The sequence below is a fragment of the Penicillium daleae genome, assembly GCF_028827525.1.
Source record: "Penicillium daleae strain IBT 16125 chromosome Unknown utg000008l_segment0_segment0, whole genome shotgun sequence".
Taxonomy (NCBI): Eukaryota; Fungi; Ascomycota; class Eurotiomycetes; order Eurotiales; family Aspergillaceae; genus Penicillium; species Penicillium daleae.
In genome coordinates, this window is record NW_026623156.1 from 6,260,172 (window position 1) to 6,287,026 (window position 26,855).

General features: G+C 51.5%; 10 protein-coding genes across 10 annotated transcripts; 6 read left to right on the forward strand and 4 right to left on the reverse strand.

The window, feature by feature from the left end:
- Positions 1 to 3,712: 3,712 nt before the first annotated feature.
- Positions 3,713 to 5,197, forward strand: N7458_010745 (uncharacterized protein; the record flags this gene model as incomplete). Its single annotated transcript, XM_056914127.1, has 1 exon — positions 3,713 to 5,197. One exon carries the CDS (start codon positions 3,713 to 3,715, stop codon positions 5,195 to 5,197), a length of 1,485 nt encoding a protein of 494 aa, XP_056762976.1.
- A 458-nt stretch (positions 5,198 to 5,655) lies between these two features.
- N7458_010746 (allantoate permease family MFS transporter) lies at positions 5,656 to 7,675 on the reverse strand (the record flags this gene model as incomplete). Its single annotated transcript, XM_056914128.1, has 9 exons — positions 5,656 to 5,876; positions 5,949 to 6,062; positions 6,125 to 6,314; positions 6,375 to 6,475; positions 6,541 to 6,817; positions 6,873 to 7,012; positions 7,067 to 7,133; positions 7,198 to 7,313; positions 7,378 to 7,675. 9 exons carry the CDS (start codon positions 7,673 to 7,675, stop codon positions 5,656 to 5,658), a joined length of 1,524 nt encoding a protein of 507 aa, XP_056762977.1.
- A 1,264-nt stretch (positions 7,676 to 8,939) lies between these two features.
- N7458_010747 (3-hydroxyacyl-CoA dehydrogenase family protein) lies at positions 8,940 to 9,800 on the forward strand (the record flags this gene model as incomplete). Its single annotated transcript, XM_056914129.1, has 1 exon — positions 8,940 to 9,800. The coding sequence occupies one exon, from the start codon at positions 8,940 to 8,942 to the stop codon at positions 9,798 to 9,800; it is 861 nt and encodes a 286-aa protein (XP_056762978.1).
- A 735-nt stretch (positions 9,801 to 10,535) lies between these two features.
- On the reverse strand, positions 10,536 to 13,143 carry N7458_010748 (putative TBC domain protein; the record flags this gene model as incomplete). Its single annotated transcript, XM_056914130.1, has 2 exons — positions 10,536 to 10,934; positions 10,993 to 13,143. 2 exons carry the CDS (start codon positions 13,141 to 13,143, stop codon positions 10,536 to 10,538), a joined length of 2,550 nt encoding a protein of 849 aa, XP_056762979.1.
- Positions 13,144 to 14,156: 1,013 nt separating this feature from the next.
- On the reverse strand, positions 14,157 to 15,328 carry N7458_010749 (Mo25 family protein; the record flags this gene model as incomplete). The annotated part of the gene is made up of 3 exons (XM_056914131.1): positions 14,157 to 14,393; positions 14,485 to 14,769; positions 14,822 to 15,328. The coding sequence occupies 3 exons, from the start codon at positions 15,326 to 15,328 to the stop codon at positions 14,157 to 14,159; spliced, it is 1,029 nt and encodes a 342-aa protein (XP_056762980.1).
- A 539-nt stretch (positions 15,329 to 15,867) lies between these two features.
- On the forward strand, positions 15,868 to 17,721 carry N7458_010750 (protein arginine methyltransferase RmtB; the record flags this gene model as incomplete). The annotated part of the gene is made up of 4 exons (XM_056914132.1): positions 15,868 to 16,108; positions 16,200 to 16,610; positions 16,675 to 16,912; positions 16,971 to 17,721. 4 exons carry the CDS (start codon positions 15,868 to 15,870, stop codon positions 17,719 to 17,721), a joined length of 1,641 nt encoding a protein of 546 aa, XP_056762981.1.
- A 416-nt stretch (positions 17,722 to 18,137) lies between these two features.
- On the forward strand, positions 18,138 to 19,273 carry N7458_010751 (uncharacterized protein; the record flags this gene model as incomplete). The annotated part of the gene is made up of 2 exons (XM_056914133.1): positions 18,138 to 18,145; positions 18,196 to 19,273. The coding sequence occupies 2 exons, from the start codon at positions 18,138 to 18,140 to the stop codon at positions 19,271 to 19,273; spliced, it is 1,086 nt and encodes a 361-aa protein (XP_056762982.1).
- Positions 19,274 to 19,583: 310 nt separating this feature from the next.
- Positions 19,584 to 22,235, forward strand: N7458_010752 (AAA family ATPase SEC18; the record flags this gene model as incomplete). Its single annotated transcript, XM_056914134.1, has 3 exons — positions 19,584 to 19,945; positions 19,996 to 20,311; positions 20,364 to 22,235. The coding sequence occupies 3 exons, from the start codon at positions 19,584 to 19,586 to the stop codon at positions 22,233 to 22,235; spliced, it is 2,550 nt and encodes an 849-aa protein (XP_056762983.1).
- Positions 22,236 to 23,297: 1,062 nt separating this feature from the next.
- On the reverse strand, positions 23,298 to 24,193 carry N7458_010753 (KxDL motif-containing protein; the record flags this gene model as incomplete). The annotated part of the gene is made up of 3 exons (XM_056914135.1): positions 23,298 to 23,427; positions 23,583 to 23,735; positions 23,880 to 24,193. 3 exons carry the CDS (start codon positions 24,191 to 24,193, stop codon positions 23,298 to 23,300), a joined length of 597 nt encoding a protein of 198 aa, XP_056762984.1.
- Positions 24,194 to 25,950: 1,757 nt separating this feature from the next.
- Positions 25,951 to 26,499, forward strand: N7458_010754 (uncharacterized protein; the record flags this gene model as incomplete). The annotated part of the gene is made up of 1 exon (XM_056914136.1): positions 25,951 to 26,499. One exon carries the CDS (start codon positions 25,951 to 25,953, stop codon positions 26,497 to 26,499), a length of 549 nt encoding a protein of 182 aa, XP_056762985.1.
- Between the last annotated feature and the right edge of the window lie 356 nt (positions 26,500 to 26,855).

Sequence of the window (26,855 nt, forward strand, 5' to 3'; positions counted from 1 at the left end):
AGCATGAATCAGGCGATACCATTCTCTGGTCTTGCTCATATCCCACTATAGCACGTCTAAATGGAGGGGCATGTGAATGTTGACCTGAATGTATATATTCCCAATGAATGTTTCGTTAATACCATGCGAGGTTTCTGGAATCTGAGATAGGTAGTAGTTAGGACCACGCGTAGCAAAACTGAGTGGATGAATGAATCGCGGCATCAAGGAATGCGTACCTCGCCCTCGTGATTCCAAAGTGTGCTCTTTACGGAGCCAGTACTTGCTCGCAATGGAGCCGATCCGAATTGTGTCAGTGAGTACTTGCATGTTTTGGTCTCGTGGGATCGGTGAATGCACGCTTGGCAGATGGAGGGTACTGTGACTAAATCAGGATAACCAGTATTCTCAATTTAAGAATTTAAGCTTAATTTGGTACCATGGTGGCTGATGTTGACGCACCACGTGGGGGCCAGAACCATACATGCCCAGTGCAGTAAGCAGACCTAACTTGGTCACCCTCGTGATCATACATGGTATCAGTAAGCAGACGGATTTATTTGACCCATAAGTAGAGAGGCTCTGAAAGATGGGAATTGTTTCGATAACTGCAAGGACAAAACTTGATTGAAGAAAAGGTTCCATGATACTAGAGGTTTGACAGAACACTTCCACGCGCGTGGAAAAAGCCAATGGCAACACTTTGTCATTGCTTCTATATCTCTAGGTCTATTTAATCTTAGCTTCTAGGTCCTATCTTGACTTGACAAAATGTAAATACATGCGGTGCACACCAACCGATGGAAGCAAATAAGACGGAGTGGTTAACCCTCAGGGCCTCTGCTAGTCATGCTTTCAGCCGACACACATGGCCTTTTCATCATAGGGTAAGTTCGCCCACAAGCCAAATAAATCATTGGATCCCTCGATGCCCACAAAGTCCTTGGGTGCCCGGTAGTATTTGTTGTTTCAGCGGCGCTGCGTTCGGTAGTCGTTCGAGTCGTCGTCCGATCCAAATCCTCCAATCCAATCCTCAGCCCCTAGTCCAATTCCTCAAAGTCGTCAAAGTCGAAGTCGTACAGTCCAAGCTCCCCCTAGATCGTCCACCAACCCTGCACCTGCACCTCCTTCTCCACTCAACGTCCCCAGTGCCGATGGATGCTTAAAACACGCAGAGCCAAAGGCATGAATCAGTCCTGTTGCCTGTACCTGGTGTAAGGTAAGGGCTTCGAATGTGAATAAGAATAAAGCCGATGGGTGCTTAAAACACGCAGAGCCAAAGGCATAACCACTACCTGCTGCCAAACCTGGTGTAAGGTAAGGGACTCCAAAGGCAAATGGAGGTGGGGAGGAGAGAGAAGAAAGAAGAAGCAAACGAGAAGAAGAGAGATACAAAAGATGGTCTGGTCTCACTCGCTAACCCAATCGGGAAATCCATGAAGCCTTCTGAGGTGAACTCACCATGTCGCCCCCAAAGGATGAGTCTTAGATACTTGATGGATATCATCCAAAGCGTCTTGGCCTACTGATTAAAAATATGTAGGATTTGCGGGGTGCTCTTGGAATATTTGGGCAGTTACAGGCGATTTCATGGGAGCAAAACGCATATTCGTTGCAAAAGTTGCTTCGAGTTAGCTTAAAATGTATCGATAGAGAGCTAAAGACCGGAAGTTTCGAAGAAACCGTACCGTTTGGGGAGATTATCTGCATTGGGGGAAGTAATAGTCTCAGAAAGGGTGCAAAGGGTTGATGAATTTTGCTGGAAAGGCTGATGAAGTTGCGTGTTGGGGTTTGGTCGCTGCCCATGAAGACAAACATTTTTTGTGACTTGTTGAGGAGAAGCGTCATCATACTGATCTGTACTGACAATCAAATGCTATGATGAGGTTACTCTGATCGTTCTTATATCTATTATGGCCTACAATGTTAGAGTGAAATACACAGGAGTATATTATGAAGTGTATGCGGTTGATATCATGGATCTTGGACCCACATCAATGTCCGTGCTCCCCATCTGATACCAAGCTGGAGCCGGGCTGTGATGGTAGTCATTGATTGGCCTTTTACGATCAGGAAATAATGTCTTCCTCGGTGAGATCTCGGATATCGTGAATGCATAGTTCAGTAATGTCTACGCAGATCGTTCCCCAAAGCCGGAGGGTTGAAGATGCATACTAAATATAAGGTTAAACCCCCCAAATCACGGGATGTTGAGCAAAAACACTTTGGTGGCTGTTCACGGCCCTTGCGACTGGCTACAACCTCGATCTTCCAGGGTCCAGTCCACAGAGACCACCAAAAGCAAACCTCCATGGACTGGGATAGGAACAGGCAGCAAGGACCAGAGCAGAACTTCCGTTCCCCCCTGATTCTGCCGATGGAGCAGTGCGGACTGTGACCGACAATGCAAATGTCGGGAGCCTGAATGCTTCTGATCTCGTGCTGGACTGCCGTTGTCACCAGTCACCAGTCACCAGTCATTATTCATTGGATGTCTGGGTCGTGAGAGAACCCACCTCACTGGATCGATCACGAACGCACGTCCATCTCCCTGGGGGCGCCCGGCGCACAGAGTTTCCACTTGGGGCATAACCAGCCCGCGTTGAGAGTTCTCGTGTCTCAGCAACCTGCTACGGTTGCCCTTTTTCTGAATTTTGTCAATCTTCTCAAGCTACTCAACCTTCGAGTCGTCGGGACGGTCGTGCCTCGCTTATTCTCCAATCCATCGCCTTGGTTGCAGTGGGTGTGCTCAATCTCAAACACTCGGAGCCTGCGACGCCCCCGACTCCTCGATCTCTCAACAATTCAACCACTTGAACCCTTCCCGAGTGCTCGATCTCATCAAGCTCCCGTCTATTCCCAACTGGGATACGATTGGCACCATTGCCGAACCGCGCCTCCCCCCCCCCTAAAACATCCGGATCGACGCCATGGCTGGAGTGGACCCAAGCGCTTGCGCAGAATCTGGAACCCGCCCGTTTGTACAGCATTGCTGGGCATCGCCATTGGTGCTGGGGATAACCAAGTGCCCATAGGACGCGGCTCCTTCTTCAGGCTAACAACAATGGCAACACTGCTCTTGCGCAGCACAACTGGGGTCGCCCACTTGTCCTAAAGCTGTGTCATCGACCTCGTAAGGCAATCTCTTGGTAACTAAAGTTCGCCTGGTATCACCGGTAGGTACTATTCCGAACCTTTCCCCCCTCTTTCTCTCGCCCTCTTACTTCCTCCCTCCTCTATTCTAACCCAGGCTTCACAGGGCCTACGAACTCAAACCCCGTCTTTCGAAGTCATTCAACGCATTCCACCGGTCCGGCCCGTACTTTGCTTCCGAGGAGCTGATGGCTTTGTTTCAGTTTGCCTCGGATCTCGTCTGCCCCGCCTTCTAGACGTTCCATGTTTGAACTATTCTGGGCTTTTCTGGGAACGAGCAGGCCATTCCTACGTCGTCTTTCGGTTCAACTCCCTGAAAAAGCCTGATAATAGCATCGTCACCCGTTCGATTACGCAGGCTTGGGCCCCCATAGGTAGGCTTTCAAGCTGACTCAGCCCCATTGGGGACGCAACCCTAGAGGGTAGGTGTTTTCCTATTTGGGTTGGGTAAATCAGGAGCTTCCTCATCGGGTTGATGGGGCATGCACGTTGTGAGACGTCGCTTCAACGCTGATGCTGCTCTTCTCCACTCCCCACTCCATTCCCCCCAGCCATTCTGCTGTCTTTCTGATCTTTCATCATGTTGCTGACGCTTGAAACCTTCGACAGGGAATCCAATGATTCCATAATCGCTGATCTAAGGAAAGCGCTCACGCGCTCGTCGTCATTTGAATATTCTCCTGAACTCTGTCGCTATTTGTATATCCTTCAATCCTTCTATAGGAATCTTCACCAGCTTCTAGTGAGCCGCGACTTGCTCGGCAACCTGGAGATGCATACACTACCCCCAGCGCCTGGCCCCTGGGCAGGTGCCGAGACGATGCAGCGTTGGTTACAGGCCAAGGTCGAAGAGGACCGTCGCTGTCAAGAAGAGGAGAAGACTCGCCAGGAGACAATGAAGCTGGAACGGCGCAAGGTTGACCATGCGATACTTGTGGATGCTTTACGTGCAGGCGTGCCACCACACCTGGCCCCGTTGGTTTTTGGGGCCATAGACGGACCCATGGATGGGAAACCCGCTACGCCGGAGATGCTACAGTACATGGCAGATATAAATCGAAATCTCTCGGCGCAAACGCATCAACCGCAAACACACCCTGAGGCAACTCACCCTACCCTTCCCTCACTCAGTCAACAATTCAGCACACAGTCAGCAAGTGAACCCTTACGGGACATCCACACCATTCCTACCAATGCCTATGCCTCACTTGCGCAAACTCAATCATCGGGTGTGAGAAACAGTTCATCCCAGTTGTCAGTTGGAGCGGGTAGTTCCAACGGTGGTGGTCGTGCCCCGTTTGTTTCAACTGCCATCGCTTCAAATACTGCGTCAGCTGGTAATATCTCACGTCCGATGGAATTGACCACGCAAAGCCGGTCAACCTCCGGATTCCACCTTGTACATTCCCTCAGTGCTCCAGCGCCGCCGTCGAACCCTGCTCGCAGTCAGCAAGAATCACGAGCTCGCCGTCCCTCTCCATCTATCGCCTTCCATCACTGGATTCCTCCCGGTCAATCACAATCAAACAGAATCCAAGAGGATCATATGATACCATCAAATGGATCAGCGCAAATGCGCCCCGAGATACAAGGCTCTCCAGAACGGAAGAGGAAATCGCTGTCTATTCATCAGCAGTTGCTTCCACCATCCTCTCGATCCTCCGGTGCATCGGAGGTAAACTCTCGCTATGGTCGACACAGTCCTGGCGGCAGTAATTCCGGCCAGACCAGCGTACAAGGGGATTCTCGACGGCCCAGTGATGTATCCAGTCCTCGAGAGAACCCCTCTACAGAAAAAGGGTATACAGAGAACATTCAAAACGCCGACCGGCTCCGACTTCCTGCAAATTTATTCACTGAATATGACTCTCACGAACGTAGGAGGCGGTCTACGGGTGACAATGCTGAACGCGAGGACAGTGATCGAGGGCCCGACCGAGAAAGTCAAAGGCAATATCCCTCTCGTGGGTCGGTGCCAGGTGCTGAAGATACCCCCGATCACCAGCCAGACGCGAAACACGGTACTAGATCTAGTGCGATGACCGGTTGGGGCGACAGGGACTAGTTCTTGGCCTTGTCCAAGCACCCCTTGTTTCAAATTTCTTACTTTTCCCTTTCCGGATACCATGTTGATGGCTGGTGACGGACTTCTCTTCGGGTGGCTTCTGTTTTTGTGCAAGTATTGAGAGGCATTGTGCAACAGTGTGCTAGAATAATCTATTTGGCGTTGGTGGTTTGCTGTTTAACAGGTTTGTTGTGTTATGGCGCGGATGCGCCAAGTACTTGTGCTCGCTTACGGTCTGGGTCTGTCTTACGGATAATAATGGGCGGCTTATGTCAAGATTTGCAATCATTGATCTCACTACGCATCTTCATACTGCTGCCGAGCTGTGTCTAAGTATGCTTTTGGGAAAGAGCAGGCGGACGTGTTCAACACTCAATTTGTAAACTCGTTACTATATTACCTAAAATAGAATTCAAGGACTTTATCTCGGTCCAAACACTTGACTTCACATCCTTGCTTTACAACATGTACCTGAATAGAGGGGATCTATCTCCTAGCGAGTCCGGATCACTCGGGTACTCTGAAGGATCGATCTGATCGCGCTTCTTGTTGACGCGCTGGTACGAGAGTCGCAGGAGAACGACGGCAATCATACCCACAACCACAAAGCCAAGTTCGAGAGCGTGGCCGAGGATGTAGTTCGGAGCGTCCTTGGCGCGATAGAAGTTGGACGACATAGCTAGTCAGAAAATGTCAGAATGTGATAATCGCACGGCTTAAAAGCTAGAATATGAGATTTCTCAGGTCTTACCTCCTGCCAAGTTACCAATACCAATGTGGATAGCCATTCCAGCCGCACGCTTATAGTCTCCAGCGAGGTTAACACTCAACCAGGTGACGTTACCCGGGAAGGCAGGGTAAATTCCTGTGATGGCCCAATTAGATCTTGTGAACAAGCGAGGTTAGGTAATTTGATCGAGGACTCACCGATAACTGCGATGAACACTCCGAAGTAGACCACGCCAGGAACGCCGCGCCCGGTGGATGCGATGACAATGATGAAACCGATCGCGATCAAAGACATGAAGAACAGGATGAAGGGAGAGCGCTGCTTGCGGCGGTCGGAATACCAGGCTGCGGCCACGGCGACGATGGCGGCGGTGATGTAGATGGGGACCTGAGAGAGGAATTGTCAGATTGGATTCATTGGCGCTCACGAGAAGAGATTTGCACTTACAGTCAGAAGCTGCGCGGTCGAAGAGGTGTATCCCAGGTCTTTGATGATAGATGGGAGGAAGAAAGAGATACCGTAAAGCGGACAGGTGATACCCCAGTACACTTTTTTTCCTCGAGTTAGTAAAGCTGTTGTAACATAGTCTCTATAATGTCAGAATGTTACTCACTGAACAATCCCAGCCAAATCTGCCAGTCCGTGAAAGCTTCAATCACATATCTCATTTCGAATTTGGACTGGTCCTGGATAATCTCCCGAGAGTCCGCCGAGTGCTGAACTCTCAAAGCGTGAATCACCCATGCCCGCTCCTGCTCAGTGAGGAACGTGGCTGTCTCGGGAGAATCATGAATTGCGAACGGGGCAAAGAAAGCCACGATCACGGTGAGCAGACCTTCCAGAATGAAGATCCAGCGCCAACCAGCGAGGCCACCGACTCCGTCCATTTTCTATCCAAAGAGTGAGACATATGTATGAAAAGAAACTGGGTGATACAGAACTTACAGCAATACCGTAGGCGAGAAGTCCGGAGAATGCACCGGCAACACTGGCCGCGCTGAAGAAAAGGGCTTGTCGGTATTGAGCGCGATTGCGAGGGTACCACAGAGTAATGTAATAGGCAACGCCGGGATATAGACCAGCCTCTGTAGGAGGTTGTTAGTACACTGTTAGGATTGTTTCTTTCGGGTCATCCATACCAGCGATGCCCAGGCAAAGGCGAGTGGCAAGGAGTCCGCCATAGTTGTGAACGATGCCCATCAGGGTCTAGATACCAAGAGCGTTAGTTTAATCGAAAATAAATGAAGTCTTGTTTGGTCGATCCCCTTACCATAACGATCCCCCAAGCAACCATAATCAAGGGCAGCCATCGGGACGGTCTCAGCTTCTTCAGCAGAAGATTACTGGGCAACTCAAACACGCAGTAGGTAAAGAAGAACACGGTCACTGTCCGTTAAAAGAATGTCAGTACATGAGATACTCGTTCTTCACGGATTGTTTGGTGACATACATGCCCAGTTGTACTGAGGCCCCGTCATGTGTAGATCATCCAATAGACCCTCAATTTTGGCATTACCAATGTTGCCTCGGTCCAAAAAGGCCAGCAAGTAGAGAATACTCAGCATGGGAATCAACCGAAGATCCATCTTGCGCAGTACCGCCGCTTCATCTATCCCGGCGAAAGAGGGAGAGCTAGCAGCAGCCGACTCTCGATCGGGATGCTTCTCATCATAGGGGGAGTTACGCGCATCCTCGAATTGGTACTCGGTGGGTTTGCCCCCGAGGGAGGTATCGGTGGAGTCGGGCATGGTGAAAAAGGGTCGATAGATGGACTGGGCGAGACTCGTACCGTGTCTCTCTCTCTCTCTCTCTCTCCTTCTTTCTAGTTGCACTGCGGAGCATGCATCTGGGGTATTTATATTTGATTAAGTAGTCCTGTAACCCTGTTGAGACCCTGCGGGGGAAGCTACCCCACGGCCTTCCCGTCCCCCCAGGGAATTGTGGAATTGTGGACCTGGGGAATCTTTAATACCCAATCTGGGTTAGATCATCGTTGCTCTCGTTTCTGATCCTTGGCGATCGCGACTACTGAGGGGTCAGACCAGTCTCATGCGTCCCTCGCGGTGGCCGGGAGGTATTTTCCGTCAAATTTTGGCTTTTTGTGTGACGGCTGGTGGCTGTCGGCTTTGCTTGCTAGGAATTCAGGGGATCCGAAGTACGGAGGACTCGAGATGTTGGCTCTCTTTGCTGTCCCCTTTCGGTCCCAGATGAGATGTTTTTTTTTGCGGCGTAGGAGTATAGGATCCAACATCTAGACCCGCACAGGCAAGAGCTCAACTAACATGTCAGCTGGCCCGTTGATTAAACTCGACTAGGCTCTTGTGCTAGAATGTTAAGTCTCGTCTGCGTCGAGGGTCCGAGGCTGACAGTCGGCTCTGATCCGAACGGGTTCGGTTCTGAACCGCTCCAGAAACGCCACCCATCGGGGACCATAATCGTATTACAACCTCCGCTACCGACTCTACTATATCCTCCACGCGCTCGGGCCTTTCGACTTGGCGGAGCGTCTGGATGTCAAATGCTCGTTGCTCTTGTACCATTGATGATTTTATGTACTCGATTCAGATCCATTCATTAATCTTTTTGGCATCTACTACAGATGCAATGTATCTTGCGACAGCATCTTCTTCTCTCCTTCCACTGCTGAAGAACTCGGCCTTCTAGGACGGCAATGCACCACCTCGCTGACCTCTAGGGAGTCTACTTAACTTTGGAAATGGCAATCGCTCCGAAGAGAATGTAGCCATAAAGAATACAAGGTGTCCCTCGAGTTGACCATTGCCACAAGGCTAGCTATAGGTGCTCTCAGCGTTAGATCATCATGGACAAAACAGTGGCTCCGGCGCAATTCAGTCATCAAGTGTCATCATAGCATCATTATCGTCGTTTCCCATCTCTCTGACTGCAATGGACTCAATGACTTCAATTTTTTAGCAACTCACAGGCGAATTTCACCATCACAATCGTTCCATCCACCCTACCTCAGGCGATCTCCGCTAACCGCCCATCGTCATGCCCTCGACAAGTCCGTGGACCAAGCCTGACACCACTACTCGCCCAATCGCGATCATCGGTGCCGGCGTGATGGGCCGACGGATCGCGATGATGTGGATGGCCTCCGGACAAACCGTGATTGTCTGCGAAAAGCAGACAAGCAACCACGACCCAGCACTCGAATACATCAACGCCAACAAAGACACACAAGCCGCCAAGCTAGGCACCAAACCCGGCACTGTCAAATTCACCACCTCCATGAAAGAAGCTGTCGAAAGGGCATGGATGGTCATCGAGGCCGTCCCCGAGGTTCTCGAGATGAAAATCGACATCCTGGGCCAGGTGGATCAACTGGCGCCGGCGGATTGCATCATCACGACGAACTCGTCCTCGCTACGCTCCAGCCAGATGCTCGCCAACACGACAAAGAACTACCGCATCTGCAATGGTCACTATTACATGCCGCCCGACCAGCTCTACTTTGAAGTCATGTCGTGCGGGTACACCGACCCGGATATCTTCTCGTTCCTGATGGAGAAGGCTGCCATCGCGGGGTTCAAGCCCGTGCATGCGCAGAAGGAGTCGACCGGCTTGGTCTTTAATCGGATTTGGGCGGGTATCAAGCGTGAATGCCTGCTTGTGTTGGCGGAGGGTGTTACCAATGGCGCGACTATTGATCACATGTTCAAGTCGTGGTTCGAGGCGAAGAAGGGCCCTTGTCTGATGATGGACACGGTCGGATTGGATACCGTGTACAATATCGAGAATGTATATTCGAAAGAGCTGCACACGGATCCGCGTGCGAAGGAGTGGCTGAAGGCTGAATATGTGGACAAGGGTAACTTGGGCGCGAAGTCTGGTAAGAGGTTGCTGGGATGAATTCAGAATGATGTTTGGCCTCTTTAGAAGAGAACAAAAGATTAGGTATATAGATTCATGCAAAAGATAAAACACGGATGGTGAATTACGATCAATTGATGAGAGAACATTTAGTCTTAGGGTATCAGTGGTATTAGCGTCTTTGAGCGCTCTATATAGTATTATTTCACAGCAAGACATAGGTCCAAGTCACAATGCCAGAGACACGGCAGACTTGAGCTCACTCTGATGAACATTCGGTGGGATCTGAAACCCATCTAGCGGTTGATACATCAGAGTTGCTCAACCCAGATATGAATGAGAAGCCAGAAGATGTACAGCGGTGTTGTGTGGGAACGCGAGGCGCGGGGCAAGAAGTTGAGAAAAGAAAATGTCGAAAGAACGTGTAGGGATGGGTAGGGATCATCAAAGGAGCCCACAGAGACTCATAGGCAGTCGCGTGGAGGGATTAGATGTGAAAGGGAGAAGGAAATCAAGTACATAGGAACGTGACGGAGGTCAAAATAATAGGGTGAAAAGGATATTAAGAAACCAAAGACAGTCACCATGAGACTGAATCTTCCACAGTGATCAAACATCCCACAAGCTTGTGAGGAACCGAGATAGGTGAATGGGTATAAGAAATTAGACATCAAAAGGGGTTCTCGGTATGCACCCCGATCATTAGGGTATCAAACGATCGTGCGAGCAATAATTAGTGAGGAAATAGACTGTAATGTCGATTCGACCAGATGACTATGTCGTCTTCTTGCGACGGTGGACCTTCCACTCCGCTTTGGCAACACGCATGAAGATTTCAATGTCCTTGATTGGGACCCAACTGGTGAGGACTTTCATGCCGTTTTCGAAATCGGATTCGAGGATTATGTCGCGCATGCCATCGATGAGAGCTGCAGAGGTTGCATGGAGCACGTCGAGACCTTGCCCAAAGGTGCTAGAGCGGGGGACAGGCAAATCCTTCTTGCTCTTGCCGGACGCGGTGTTTGGCCGGGCAGTGGCAGTGAGGTCGTCGGCATCTCCGAGGAGCATGAAGACGTCCCACACCCGAAGCTGGGCAGGGAAAGGAATGGAGTAATTGAAAAGGGTGAGATACCATCGAGTTCCGTAGGCTGTGGGAGGAATCCCGACTTCGTTCTGTACCGTTGACGCGTGAGTATTTAGCCTCTAAGGACTTGGCAGGTGGTTTGCTTACCAGTTTCGAGGCTACTTCACCACCAGCGAGCCACTCTCGCTCAAAGTCACCCAATGCCTCCATGAGACCTGCAAAGCCAGACTTGTACAGCTCCTCGAGACCACGCAGCTGCCAAAGTCGGGCCAGCATGACAAAGGCATGCTCCTCATCATAGTATGCCAGCAACGTTGCCGCTAGAGCCGCCATACCTTGCACGTAGCCAGTGTCGGGGAAGTACAACGACATCGCATGAAGCACACGGAACAGCAGTCTTTGTCCACCACGATACCGTCGACGGAACATGATATGGCTGGTGATCGTGCGGGGCACATCGATGTCAATCTGGACATCGTCGGGGGAGGAGATGTATTGGTAATCGTGGAAGGCCGCAACGAGCGTGTCATCAGAGGGACTGTTTTCATGATGCTTTGCGCTGCTCTCCAGGAACGAGTACCAAGCTGTTGCGCGCCACCGGTCGGGGATGCCCTTCCACGTCCGCTCGATCAATTTGGTGCTATGTGTGTCAAATTCGAATTTCATGCCACCGCCATCACGACTTTTCTTAACTGGTTTCGCCATTTTGGTCCACTTGTCCTCGCGCTCCCACTCCTTTCTTCGCATCGCGCGCGCGGCAGCCGTGTCTTGGCCTTCGCCAAGGACATCCACAGGAAGAGTCAGCATGTCGCCGGCTTCGTCCTTAACCTTTCGGTCCCTGTTGTGGGGGAGATGGTTCGTCGCCGAACGAAGACGCGATGTGGAGCGACGGACTGGCATACTACGTGTGCTTGCTGACGAGGTTGGACGACCAGTCGCAGAGCTCTGGGAGGGGTTGCGCGTGGGGGATCGAGCACTAAAGGAGCGGTTGCTGGGCCGGGCAGTCGGTGGTCGAATGGAGCGCTTCCTTCGAGGCGTCTCGGAGGCAAGAAGAAGGCTCGTGGTCACTCTTTGAATGGGGTGAGGCTCATCGGCCGATGCATGAATGAAGCCATAGCGATCAACCTGTCCGGCGCCCACATCTTGCCAATACTCGATGCCCCCTGCTAGTTCCCTTGTCTCTCTCTTCATCCTGATGCGCTCCACTTCTTCAGAGGCTCGGCCCTTGAGGTCCGTTCCGTTTACCTCTGGGGCAGGTGTGGAAGCAGTCTCAATGCCGGGGGTGGTCGGCTCTTCCCAGAGGACGCCATTGTCAGATGCCATTGCCTTTGCAACCTCCGCATCGGTGACATTGTCGTCACCCTTCTCATACATCAGCCGAACTCGTCGGGACAGCATATCCTCGTCTGCGGAGATGGCTCTACTCTGGAGGCTCGTCTGCCTTGGGCGAAGGGTACTCTGTGGTCTGGCACGGGGCACTGCCTTGGGAGCGCCATTTGTCGCATCTTCCTTCTGACCATTCGTCGTGCCTTGCTTTTCATGATTTGTCTCCTCCTTGTAAGATGGCATCGACGCTGTGACTTTTGATCCTGCGTCTGTATCTGCGACTCGTTCGACAGATATCTCCTCTGCGGGCGGTGCCGATATTCTTTCAGACGGTTCCTCTGGTTGTTTCTCCTTAGGTAAGGCAGGATATGGACGCTTCAATCGGTCTCTGATGAGGCTGCCACGAGTCGAAAATTTCATACCCTGTCCCAACCCGCCCAGGGATGCCGTCGGTATATCCAAGCTGATTCCACTAAACTCTGGTTCGATCTGAGGCACAGGAGGAAGTTCCTCCGTGCTCATCTTGCGTTCCAACTCTGCTGACCTCTTTCTCAATCCACCCCACTTGCGCTCCGACCATCGAGAACCTGGCCGCGAGACCGGACGCGAGCTGTCATTGATCACAATGCTGGGCACACTGCGCACCGAAGGCATTACCCAATGATCATCCTCCGACCTTGGTGTTTCTATGTCCTCGCCAGCTGGAGTTGGCGGCGTCAGTCCTCCATTTTGTTTCGTGTTGCATACGGAGTGGGCTGTCGAGGGACGATCGTTGGGTTCAGGAGAGGCAGCGCTGGTGCTGAAAGACCGGCCATTAGGTTCGAGTGGCGTGTCCGACGGCGTGGGCAGTGAGACTGAACGAATAGCAGCGGGTCGCTGGGCTGCGACAGTCTCGTCAAAGGGCACAGCTTGAGTCGCCGGGCGCAACTCCGAACCCACTGGCGATAACGATGCAGGACGCTCACCGACCATTATCCTGGCATGACTTGCACGGCAGGAATGCGCGAGAGGGCAGTAAGGAGCGTGAGGGGTGAAACAATTGAGGTGGAATCAAATGGCGATCAAAAGGAGGGACAGGTGCAAGACACGCATCACCGTTTCGTCAGGGTCTGGAGATTAATAAATTTGACTCCTGGGGATGGGTCCAGAGATGTGGAGTCTTGGCGCGGGCCACTTTCATTCCATACAACAAAGGGACGCACTGCGCCGACTGAAATGCCAGTGCGCAGTTTTGAAATATGAGATGCACAGGTTGGAATTTCTCTGTGAAGAAGCAAAACAAGGGTTCAAGTCTTGTAGGTCGCGCTTTTCGAGGGGGTGGTATTTTTAGGGGAAGGCCTGTCCCACCAGGCTTTTTGGGGCCGCGCAGCAGTGGACCGCAACGAGGCCAGACAAGGAAGCTAAGTGGAGCACGCTAACTAGTGAGTGCTTAGATTAGAACACAACCATGGCGTCTTGCGTGGAGGGGAAGGTGGGCAGTCAAACTATGTTTTTAGAAGGCATTGAAGAGGAATAGGAATGGGGAGATGTGAGCCAGGGGATGACGTGTCTGTTAGTATATAGTCGAGAGGAAGAGTACGCCAGGAGATGACAGGGTCTCCCGTGGGCTAAGCTTGGCAGGTCCCTGCAGAAAAGAGACCAAAAGTGTACTAAATATAGAGTACGGAGTGTAGAGTGTACAGTGTAGATAGAGTGTGAAGTGTAATGTATATCCTAATCCCAAAAACTGTTCAATTTTGGCGCAACCTGGTGTGGACAGATTGTACACACAAAAAAGAAAAAAACGCGTGAAACTCCAGCAGCCGAGGCTGTAAATCCAGTAGGCCATCAGCTGCCAATGCAAAGGGGCGCTAACACCCCCGGCTATACCTACAAATATCTTCGTGGCATAACAAGAAAGAAAGGAGAAACTGAAGAAGAAGACGCGTGAAAATAGCATAGAATGGTCATGGCGATCTAACGGTCCAGCATTAGATCCATTTAGTTCAAGCCACCGCGGCGGTGTTGGCCCCGGACGGGGATTCTCGACTGGTCCGGCTCCGGTCGACGGGCTCTTTGGGGAGGAGTTCAATCTGGCGCACTAGGAAGCTCTTCTCGTCCGTGAACTGGTCGTCATCCGTCCGGTCTTCCAGGAATTTGGGTAAAAACCTCAACAGTCGGTCCCGATTGTTGATGAGAATTCGCTGAACCGCCACCGATTTGTTCGGGTTTGCAACGAATACCTGTTTCGGTCAGTACATTCCCTCCCTTGGATCAGAGATCGTGGATGGCAGATCGGGGATGATGGGTGGTCGATCAGCGAGCCTGACATACTTTGAAAACGTGGAACCCTTCATACTGCACCATCTTGCGATCATCACGCAGCAGCTTCATACACAGTTTGAGGTTATCCCCACTTTCCACATAGGCCATCATCACGTTGTAGTTGGCACGGTCCAACAGGATCTCGCCCAGCAACTTGATGCTTTGTCGTTTGGTGACATATGAGTCAGACTGGATAAGGATGTCATTGAATCGCCCAAAAAACAACTCAAAGTTGGTCGCAAGATATGCAGTCACCAAGCTCTTATGACGTGTCAAGATTTCCTGCATGGAGCCCTGTCAGTCTTCTCCGTCCCCACCAATGTCCACAATTGCAGAGATAGCATACCCGGAATGTTGTAAATGCATCGGCGCTGACTTCAAAATTGCTTTTATTGATCCACTCAAAAAAGTTCCAGAACACACCGTCGCCATTCTGTGGAAGATTGGGCTTCAACTCCGAGAGTCGGACTGCGGGCTCTCCCTCGTGTGACTGGTCATATAATATCACCGCTGTGACCACATCAAACTTGAGAGCCTCCCGTAGAATCACGCCGCAAGGCATGGCACTCTGAGTTTGCGTATACCCCCGACATAATTCAACAAGGATCTCTGGTCGGTTGTGAACAATGTATGAGATGACCGGAGGGTCTTTGTCGGTCGCATACGAGGCCGGCCGGAATCGTAGAATATGGGAGAAGATGGTCTGCGTATCTTTTCGGGCTTCGAAGGGGAGGAGGTGAATAATTCGTGACAAATCATAGAGTAAATCTTCTTGGAGAGTCGCTTGGACCAAAGCGTGGACCTGATCGGGTGATGTGTTGATCTCTATCGGGGCAAAGTCAGCATCAGCCATGCAATTCATTCAGATCCAGTCCAGAACGACGGGAGTGGCGGTAGATCTCCGAGATGATCAATGAGATGGTGAGCGGGAAACCAACCTTGTGTTCCTTGTACAATGACCTTCATCTGACTGAGTTGCTTGGCCAGTTCCTCGTCGGCCTACTAGGATTAGCGGATGCGTCGCACGCCAGCTTGAAGCTTGGGGTTTCCGGACCTTGGGGTTACTGGGTGCTTCCTGGACCCTGAGCAACAATTCCTTTGTGGAGCGGACCACGTCCGCTGGTTGCCGCGACCGGCCACGATTAAAAAAGAACGCCATATTCCCCGGGCGACGAGAGTTGAAGATATGAGGATCCCGATGATGCGCCGGGGAAAGCCAAGGTCGATACGGCGGTTTGGTACGGCGAGTAAAGTAATAAACAAACGGGGGCGGGGCAACCGCTGGCCTGAGGCCACCACCGCTGATAACGGATTTTTTTTTATCAGTCAATTTTCTGCCCCTCCCTTCCCTCTTCCAGCTTTCTAATTCTTGTCAATTGGATTTGATTTACCATGGCTTCTTCTAGCCGTGTTGCCGAGCCTCCTGTCAACGAGGTCCCTTCTGATGATCGCTCAGTCTCGGGCGAATCGGACTCTACCAACGAAGAAGGATGGGAAGATGTCGAGCCCGAGGATGATTCCCAACCAGTCGTGGGATTGTTCTCGGATGTTGTTTTCCCTGACATTCGCTCAATGCTGAAGGAGTGCAAGGAGAAGAACAGCTTTGATTTGATCAAGATTCAGAAGGACCTTGGTATGTTATTTAGTTGTGGATTTCACGATGCTTATTGCTCCACCTTACAATATACCCCAAACTCATAGCTAACATTGATCTTCTGCCGCAGATTTGGACTTCCTGGATACCATCAAGCTGGTCAACTACGTGCGATCGGAGGTGAAAGCAGGAAACCACACCCCCGATGTTTCCTCCAAGGCAAAGTTCGAGGATGACGCCTACCTGAAGCCTGTGCTCGAGGACGATGCTGTTTTGTATAGCCTGGACGATATCAATGAGGATCAGAACGACGAGCCAGCCCCTGGCACTGAGGCCGAGCGCAAAGTTCTCGAACTTCAAGAGCAGTTGGAGCGCTTGCAAACCCAGTTTTCTGAGTACAGGCTCGCGGTGCAAAAGTCGCTGGACGACCAGTTGAACAAGGAAGATGAGAAGCTTGAGCCTGGTGAGAACGTGAAAAGGCCTGTCAAGGATCGCCTTGAGGATGCCGATGCCGATTACTTTACCTCTTACGCCTACAACAGTACGTTTATCAGCGTTCACGCTCAGTTTATGAATACTCCCGCTAACATATACCTTGTCAAAAGCCATCCACGAGTCAATGCTGAAAGATGCTATCCGTACCGATGCCTACCGTGACTTTGTTTACGAGAACAAGCACCTCTTCAAGGACAAGGTCGTTCTGGATGTGGGTTGTGGAACTGGTATTCTGTCCATGTTCTGCGCCAAGGCTGGTGCGAAGAAGGTCATTTCGGTTGACAATTCTAATATCATCGACCGGGCCCGTGAGATTGTGTACGACAACGATCTAGGCGACGTGATCACGTACGTATATCTGCATCGTATATCTTTCGATATGATTGGCTGCTGATTATCTCCATAGACTCGTCCGTGGTAAGATTGAAGAGGTTACTCTTCCCGTTGATCAGGTCGACATCATCATTTCCGAATGGATGGGCTACGCCTTGCTTTTTGAGGCCATGTTTGATTCTGTCATCTACGCTCGCGATCGCTACCTTGCCCCTGGTGGTCTGATGGTCCCATCTCACGCCACTCTCCGTGTTGCCCCCTACGCTGATCCAGATTTCATTGCGTCGCACATCTCTTTCTGGAACAACGTGTACGGTTTCAAGATGAACAGCATGCAGTTGAACATCCACGACGAAGCACTTGTTCGCCACATCCCGACCACCTCTATCCCTGCTGAGTCGGCCGTCTTCCTGCCATTGCCCCTCCACACCATCACTGTTGATGAGTTGACCTTCTTGAAGGACTTCAAGGTCACCTTGAACGAGGACATTGACGCTCTAGATGGATGGGCCATCTGGTTCGACATCTTCTTCATGCCCTCTTCGGATTCCACTGTGCCCGAGAATGCCGTCCCTGCCGATATGCAAAAGAAGGGCTTCGTTGCATTTACCACTGGTCCATATGGAACCGAGACCCACTGGCAGCAGACTATCTGTCTCGTTGACCATGGAAAGCAGGTACCTAAGCCTTTGAAGAAGGGTCAGGTTATTGCTGGTAAGATTGGCTACCAGAAGAAGGAGCAGGGCTCTCGCCTGCTGGACCTCAGCATCCAATGGCAGGCCGATGAGAACACCAAGGGTAACCAGCGCTGGTCTCTTCAGTGAGAGGCAAGCTACCCAAAAGTTGATTGATGCTTTACGAGATCCATTCATAGACAACGTTCCGGGTACATTTAACGAGGAACGAGAGGACATGATTCAATGCGAACTAGAAGTCTTTGACATGAACATAGCTTTGAATGGGGTTTTTACTGGACAACGCACTTTGCGCCTCCAAATTTCCAAGAGATTCCTCCTGCGCTTTGTAATTTACACATTCTACACTAGACTCTTGGGGACATACGATCCTGCAGGATAATTCTTACAAAAGGGGCCAAGAAACGAGGTAAATCGCCTTCCCAGATCCCTGCGTTAGTGTACAGCTTGGCCCGAGCGGGGCGCTCTGGGCCGCCGTAGGATGGGGCGTTATCGATAAGCTAGCTCTGAGCCTGCTACTTCTTCAACTTAATGTATTCACCACGATGCCGCTGTGAGTGCCTCTCCTGCTATGTGTTCTGGCTATCACTGACATTTTAGCAGTCATCTTTTAGGGAAAAAGTCATGGAACGTCTACAACCCCGAGAACATCGAACGTGTCAAGCGCGATGAGGCCCAAGCGAAGGCCCGAGAAGAGGAGGATGAACGCCGCATGCAAGAGGTCGATGCCGAGCGCCGAATCCAAATATTGCGTGGCGAGCGTCCATCTACACCTCCTCCGCCACTGCCCTCGCACTCTGCCTCTGAGGCGCGTCAGATATCAGAGAGGACATCCGTCGATGGTGCAGGACAACACCGAAAGCGACGTCTTGCAGGAGAAGATGACACGGATAGGGATATCAGATTAGCTCGCGAGGATGCATCAAATGCCAGTGCTGCACGAGATAGACTCGCGCTCACCTCTAGCCGAGAAGGTAAAGGCGCCGAGGCACCGCTAGCGGATAGTGCTGGTCACATCAACCTCTTCCCAGTCGAAAGTGGCAACAAGAAGGCAGAGAAGAATGTCGAAGCCGAGGCTGAGGCTGCGAAGAAGAAACGAAGATATGAAGATCAATATACAATGCGGTTCTCCAACGCTGCAGGCTTCAAGGAAAAGATCGGCCGCCAGCCATGGTACTCCTCCTCCGGCCAGGATCTGGCTGCTCCAGATTCTCAGCCTGAGAAAGATGTCTGGGGCAACGAAGACCCGAGGCGGAAAGAACGAGAGAAAGCGCGCATGGACTCCAACGATCCTCTGGCAGCCATGAAACGCGGCGTTCGGCAGTTAAGAGCCACAGAGCAAGAGCGAAAACGATGGAATGAGGAAAAACGAAAGGAGCTTGAGACATTGAGATCTGAAGAACGGCACCGGTCAAAGCATCGTCACAGGAGACGATCAAGGTCGGTGGACAGTCTGGAAGGGTTCAGCCTCGATACGCCAGAAGTGAAAGCCCCTAACCAGAAGGAGCATAGAAGCTCCGGGCGGCATCACCGACACCATCGCGAGGACAGAAGTCGAGATCGCTCGCATCGACGATCAAATCACCGCTATGAGCACTCTCATGGACATCGTGATAGCACCCATCGGGATGATAGACGTCCACAGCGATCAGAGAAGCGCTCATCTCATGAGCGGCGTTAATGCACTGAATATTAAGGATGCGATGATACCACTATACCACTTTGATCCAAATACAATGAATTATGCACATGTGATAGAATGCTACATGGCCTTACAATAATCTCCAAAATGGTAGTCAGGAGCATAGCACGACTGAATGGTCCTCTGTACAGTAGTTACCAAGTTTCTGCCAGTTGATGCCGAGGAGTTACTGGAGTTGCTTTCTGGCCTTATCGATAACGCCCCACCGCCCATGTTCCCGGAGTGACGATGCTCCCCCCAGGCTACCTTCGTTGCTCTCCTCAACTATTTGGCTCTCACACCGTTCGAAATGTTCAACCGGAGCAACCTCCCTTCTGTACCGAGTCCCTTTGGGAACAGATCCGATAGTGGACGTCCCTCCCCTCAGGGATATTCAAACCCCAACCAAGGACCGCCACGGTATGATTACAGCCACGGCCTTGCCCCAAGACAAAGCGCAGGGCGAGCCCGCGACGACGATGTGCCTATGACTGATGCGTATAATGATTTAAGGGGATATGGAGCTCCACCAGCAGTAGCAGGAAGACCGTCACAGCAGATGCCTACACGCCCACCAGTGGGCGGACGGCCAGGTGGCGGCGTCGCGGGGGGACAAACTTGGACGCTTCATCCTAGCAAGAGCCCAAATGACAATTTTACATTCGGCAATCTGTAAGTAATTTTCGGTTTACCAATTCTACTTCTATGCTGACTCCAAGCAGCGTGGCTGTATCACCACAGGACATTCCGCCTTCCCGAGACGGTAACGACATCCTCCTCCTGATCAATGACCTCTACGTTCTCTCCGGCCGCCCCCTCGAGGGCTTCCCTCCCGGGTATATTAGCATGTCGGATCCTCAACGTACATGGGCCAGCGTGGGGATGCGAGATGCTGTTAAAGTGCAACTTTATGACCCGTTCAGCCAGGGAGGCCAAGCTTACTTGGGAGCAGCGGACATTGAAGTCAGCTTTGCGTCTACAAAGAAGCGAACGGAGGTGCCATACGATCAGGAGGATCTCACGAACGCTGTAGTTAGAGTGAGTTTATGTACAACGGGAGTATGAATGCCTGGGATACTGACATCATCAGAACTTCGAAAACCAACTGCTCGCTCCGGGACAAAGGATTCTCATGGACCACAAGAGCATTCCGCTCTTGTTGCTGGTAAAAACCGTTCAGCGAGTCGATCTGACCTCGGAAAAGGTCGATTTGAGCTCCGGGGAGATTGAGACCCATCCTACAGCACGAGGAATTATCACCCGCCATACTCAGCTCAACTTCTTCAAAGACACCCAAACCGGAATCAATGTGAAGCCATCCAATCGCCGCCCAGCTGCCAACTCGATTATTCAGCCTGGTTTCAAGTTTGAGGACATGGGTATTGGTGGTCTGGATTCTGAGTTCAGCACTATCTTCCGTCGTGCTTTTGCTTCCCGTATCTTCCCTCCTGGTCTGGTCGAGAAGTTGGGTATTCAACACGTCAAAGGTCTTTTGCTGTATGGACCTCCGGGTACTGGTAAAACCTTGATTGCTCGCCAAATCGGAAAAATGCTCAATGCAAGGGAACCGAAGATTATTAACGGCCCAGAAGTCCTGAACAAGTACGTTGGCCAGTCTGAAGAGAACATTCGAAAGATGTTCGCCGATGCCGAAAAGGAATACAAAGAGAAGGGCGATGAGAGTGGACTGCACATTATCATTTTTGACGAGCTGGATGCTGTTTGTAAACAGCGTGGAAGCGGTGGAGGTGGTGGTACTGGTGTGGGTGACAGTGTTGTCAACCAACTTTTGTCAAAGCTGGATGGTGTTGATCAACTCAACAACATCCTGCTGATTGGTATGACCAACCGGAAGGATATGATTGATGAAGCGTTGCTCCGACCTGGTCGTCTGGAGGTGCACATGGAAATCTCGCTTCCCGATGAGATGGGCCGCAGTCAGATTCTCAAGATCCACACGGAAAAGATGCGGACGAACAATGTTATGGATACCGATGTTGACCTGGAAGAGCTTGCTACCCTAACCAAAAACTTTTCGGGTGCCGAAATCGCTGGTTTGGTCAAGTCAGCTTCCTCCTTCGCCTTCTCGCGCCATGTTAAGGTTGGAACGATGGCCAGCATCAACGAAGACGTGGTAAACATGAAGGTCAACCGATCTGACTTCCACCACGCTCTTGATGAAGTGAAACCGGCCTTTGGTGTTTCTGAAGAGGAGCTTTCCAGCCGTATCCAGTATGGTGTGATCCACTACTCGAATACCATTAACGAAATTTTGCGAGAGGGTGAACTGTTTGTCAAGCAGGTTGGTCAGGCAGAGTCCACTCCACTGTTCTCTGTCCTGCTCCACGGCCCCCCTGCAAGCGGCAAGACGGCCTTGGCAGCACGCATGGCCATTGACTCTGGCTTCCCCTTCATCAAGCTGATCAGCCCAGAGGATATGGTTGGCTTCAACGAGGCTGCTAAGATCTCGCACATCAGCCGCATCTTTGACAGTGCCTATAAGAGTCAAACCAGTATTGTTGTTGTTGACAACATCGAGCGTATAATTGACTGGGTTCCTATCGGCCCTCGCTTCAGCAACAATGTTCTGCAGGCTCTCATGGTCTTCCTCCGCAAGCCGCCAACTCACGGTCGTCGCCTGCTGATCTTGGCCACGACCACCGAGCGTGCTCTGATGAAACAATTGGACATCTATAATTCGTTCAATTCGGATATTCTGGTTCCCAATGTTCTGTCTTTCGGCGAGCTGCGGTTTGTTATGGAAAAATCTGGCGCATTTGACGCGCAAGAAATTGCCCAGGCCCTTGAGGGAGTCGGCGGTCTGGCAGATGACGGCAAGCTCAGTGTGGGTATCAAGAAGGTTCTCCTTGGTATCGAAACTGCTAAGCAAGACGTGGATAAGGTGGGCCGTTTTGTCCGTGTGATTAATCGGGCCATTGAGGCAGAGCAAACCTTTGCTTAGAACGTACATATATAGAATTTATCTGTTCTTCCCGATGAATACAGTGTTCCAAAGAAGCGCGTGATTGTTCGTTGAGTACATCCTGTGACGACACCTATGTGTTTTACATCTCTCCCCCTCCATCCACTCGGCTAGACGTCTCAGCTGGATAACTGGCATCGTAGGTAGCATACTAGGCGCAGAGCCTCATACCCATCGAATTCTGGGGTTCCATGTGAGTCTTCCAATGTAGGCGGAACACCATGCATCTTCCAATTCTTCCAACGAAAGGTAATGGCCTAAAACAGAGCTCCGGGGCTGACGGTCTCAACCACGCAACAGCCACGTGAGAGTAGCTACAATTACTTGTGATCGTTCATGCAATGTTCTCTTTGAATCAATAAACATTTACAAAAAAAATGTACTCATGTCTGTCGAGTCTTCCAGCAGTTCGAGAAACTTATATGGAATTTGTTCTGGTCATATCAGCATAGTACTTGGATTTTAGGAAAGTTTAGATATTCCCATTCACGAAAATCGTTTGTTGTCACTTTTCCAATCCTGAATATGTTGCAATGGGCCCCTGACTACCACGCGTCTCACCACCAACGAGCCTGACCAATGGATATCAAAAAGCCTTCAATGCGCTATTTTTAGAGCTTAACACCTGAATTTCCCTCACGAGTGGATTCAAACTTGCGGGACAGCCTATAACCATCTTTCATTCAAGCAAACAGCCCATAGGGCTTCACTACGTACGATACTCAGCTTAATACCAAAGATTCGTGTTACACGCCCTCTGAATGGCTACAAGACCCATTCATTACAATGACACGAGTAAAACAAGTACGATTCACGGTATCTACTCCAAGTGTAAGGCCACAAGTCGCACAATATCCACACGTCACGAAGGGAGAGATATACACATAAAACACAGTCAAAACACGCCAAAGCCGTCCCAGAAAAGCAAACTAAGCCATCCTAGCAGTTCCAAAGTCCCGATTTTGCCCGAATCCCGTCATAACAGTCGTCAAAATAAGCAAACAGATTAAGCATAAACGCATCATGCCTTGCCGGGCTGAATCAGTACTCGTCGTAGGTGTACTTCTTCGCGGCTCGGCGGTACTCGTCCGGGTGGGCCTTCTCGGCCTTGCTCTTCAGCGCGCTATTGGTACAAGCTCCGTCAGCCTTTTTCCAGAAGACGCATGCGGCGCTAATTTGGTGCGTCGATCATCCCCAGACGCACGTGCCAAGGGCTGCCCTGGCGGAGCGGAAGCAGACATCCCCCCTGCGCGGAGCGGGGCGGAACTTGGGAACGTCCACTCCAGGGGGTGAAGATCGTCTGCAGAAAACTCTTGCAGTTCTTACCTGACACGCTTCTGAGTCCATTCTAGATCTCGCTTTGTCTCTCGTGCAGTCTTTACACCTTCGGCGAAGTTTGCCCGGACGCCCTTTAGGCGGCGCTGAGCGAGCGCTTGCAGTTCTAGCAGCTCGCGTTGTTTTGCGTTCAGATGGCCGGAGCTGGAGAGACACGCAGGCTGTTAGTTTGGGAATTCCTTATTTTGGGATTTCTAAAATCTCGCGGCAAATCATTCGCGATTCCTCGTTTCGAGGACGGCGAATCGCTGTTGCCCGGGAGGGATGCTCAAAATGCGGAGCACTCACGTTTGCGCCTGCTTTGCCAGGCCCTTGTCCAATGGAGTCGGATCGAACGCATATTGCATGCGGTCGCTCAATACATCAACAACGTCGACACCAGAGTACGAGGCTGAGCTCGACTCATAGTCTCCGCTCCCGCCAGCGGAGCTGAAAGTGAAGCCGCCAGAGGTGCGGCTACCAGTAGTGGTGCTTGCATCAGAATAATCTGGTGGCGAGCCTGGCACCCGCGAGATGGGGTACATGCTGGCTGACACCGGTGCCTTTGATGGCATGTTCATGGGGTAAGCGGAAGGCTGGTAGTAGTGACGTTGCGTGGCCATGATGATGAGATGCTGATATAGATATCAATTGTCGGATGAATAGGTCGGCAGGACGACAACAATGTCTGGACAGGAGTCTGATGGTGATTGACAGAAGGATGGGGAGGCTCTAGGTCAAGGTAAGAGAAGCAATATAAGAAGGTAAGGACTAAAGGTGTTGGGTCTCGGACTGGGATGCAAACGACACCTGGGAGGAATGAATAGGGAAGAAGGAGGAGAGCCGGGCCCCCGGACCAAACGAGAGAATTTATAGGCGTCCGCGGAGAGTCTTCTCTCCGGCGGGGACATGATCAGACCTTTGATCACAGTTGATCCATGATGAGGAGGCGTGGGTGGGAGGGCAAGGGTGGACGGACTGCGACGAAAGCCATTGGACCACCGGAGGGACTTGGGATTGCACCCCTCTCTCTTGTAACCTCCAACCTTGCCAATCTCCCCCAATCCCCGGGCTTCGGCTGCATCTCCTCCTCCGTTTCTGCCCGCCGATTCGTCTCTTGGACCTCGCGGACCCCGCTCCGAGTGGGAAACGAGGTGTGTCTGGCCCAGTCCACTAGGGATTCCGCCCTCCGGTGGCTATTCCTCCCTGCTTCAGTCTTGGTCTATGCGGCCCCTCTTCTCTTTCCCAATTGTGTACTAGGCCCGAGCGGAGCCTGAAAGTATCCGGATTGTTGCAATGGAGGGGGCAAGAGTGGGTGGATATGGTCCATCAAGAGGGGCGAAGTTGGGCAGAGAGGAGAAGTATATAAAACGGCCATGCACCCTCCCCGATCCTGAGTTTCACCTTTGCACCTCTGAATTTCCTTCTTCCCGAAAATTCCCCTACACTTTTATCACCCCTCCTCGGTTCGATATCCCGTTTCTCAAAAATTCGGGGGCTGGGAAGACGGATGTCGAGTCAAGCATCGAGATTGATTCGCTCATTGAATAAAGCCCCGAGAAGAGCTGCAAACTCTACAGGAACTGGCGTCACCTACAAGCTGTATGCCCCCAATCACACTTCCGGCCCAGTCATTGCCAGATTTGAATACTAACAACGACATAGGTCTTCATACTTGCCTTCAAAGCTGTCTGCGGACGCTTGACTGGCCGACTGAAAATACCCGTTGGGTGCTGATGAGCTTGCCTGGTGGGTCAAATAAGGCCTGAAGCCCGCAGACACGGCATTGCTTCCGACTCATTAAAAAGGTCTTCACCAGAGAAAAAAAAGAACGAATAGAGGTGACAATGTCTTACGGTCTGACATCATCGAGAAGTCCACCATCCAAACAAAAAAAAAAAAAAAACTCAGAAAGAAATCAAGCGGGAGCGAGGCAACAAAATGAGATTCACTTGGTCATTTGGTCACACGGCCTGACGATCCCAGTGTTGGACACCATTGCATGGCCCGACGAACCGTGGAGAACCCGGCAATGCTTCAAGCCGCCCAAAAGCTCCAGCCGAGAATCAGCAACACCATATTGGCTCACAGGGGGAACCTGGGCACCCAAGGCACCAAAGTCCAAGAGTCGGATAAAGACATTGCGTGACTGAAGCCTGACGGCATCCGACCCAACGAGGAGGTGGAAAAGGATGAGAGAGAAAAAAAAAGGAAAGTGCCTTGCCATGAAGATCCCTGCGGCCTCCGTTTGCCCGCCCTCCCATGCGGCTATTGCTACGCTCCGAGGACCAGAACGCCTCGCACCAGCCCACAAGTGGCTAGAAGAGCAGGGAAGAAGAGCAGCGCAGCACAGACAAGCGCTCTAGACGCCCGTCACGGCATGGCAAAGAAGAAGCATGCCACCCCACACGCCATGCACATGGGCAATGACTTGCTTCTCGACGTGGACCGGACCATCGACAAGAAGGACCCTCTCTCTCTGCAGGCCCCCGTCGGGAAATGCAACAGGCCCGGAGAAGATGGGCATAGCGGCCATCTCGTCATCATTGGCCCCGGATTGGCTGCTGAGAGGGAAACTACATACCCAAGCTCCAAGAACACAGAAGAGAAAAGAAGAAAAGCAAATTGGCCTTGTGGCTGGCACCAATCTGATTCGGCAATCGTGCACTGCCTTATGCTGGGCTGCGCTGGCCAGCTCGTACGCTTTGGCTACCCTATGTACCTTGTCGACTTGGGGACTGGGTACCCAAGTGTCCCGAGGGTTTCTGGGATGGTGGTAGTAATATGGCGCCTCCTCTCCTCGTTGAACTGCGCCCTATCCGTGGATATTCTGCATGCCTTGCAGCCTGACGAAGGACGATATGCCCCGTTGACTCGCATACGACCACCGAATTACACCGTGCCACCACCCTCCTCAACTAAATACTAAATCCACCCTAATCATCCCCCCAAAAGGTCCGCAGGGATGCAACTCCAAGAACGCCGTCCGCGATCTCGTTTCTCCTCATTTACTCCTTCCTCCCAAAACAAGGGCAATCGGGCAGCACATCAATGACGCGCAGCATACGACCAGAGTAGAACCTGCGAATGGGAAAGTCTCTCCCCGTTCAGCGCTACGCACCGTCATAGGTCGCTCGGAACGGTCTCTTCCATCCACCGATTTCTAATTCGCCCCCTCCTCGAGCCTTGCTATCGCGATCTCCGGCTAAAGAAAGGCACTCGAATCTGAACGCAGAACTTGGTCTGAAGATTTTGCCTTTTTTCGCCTTGCCTCCGTTTCCAATC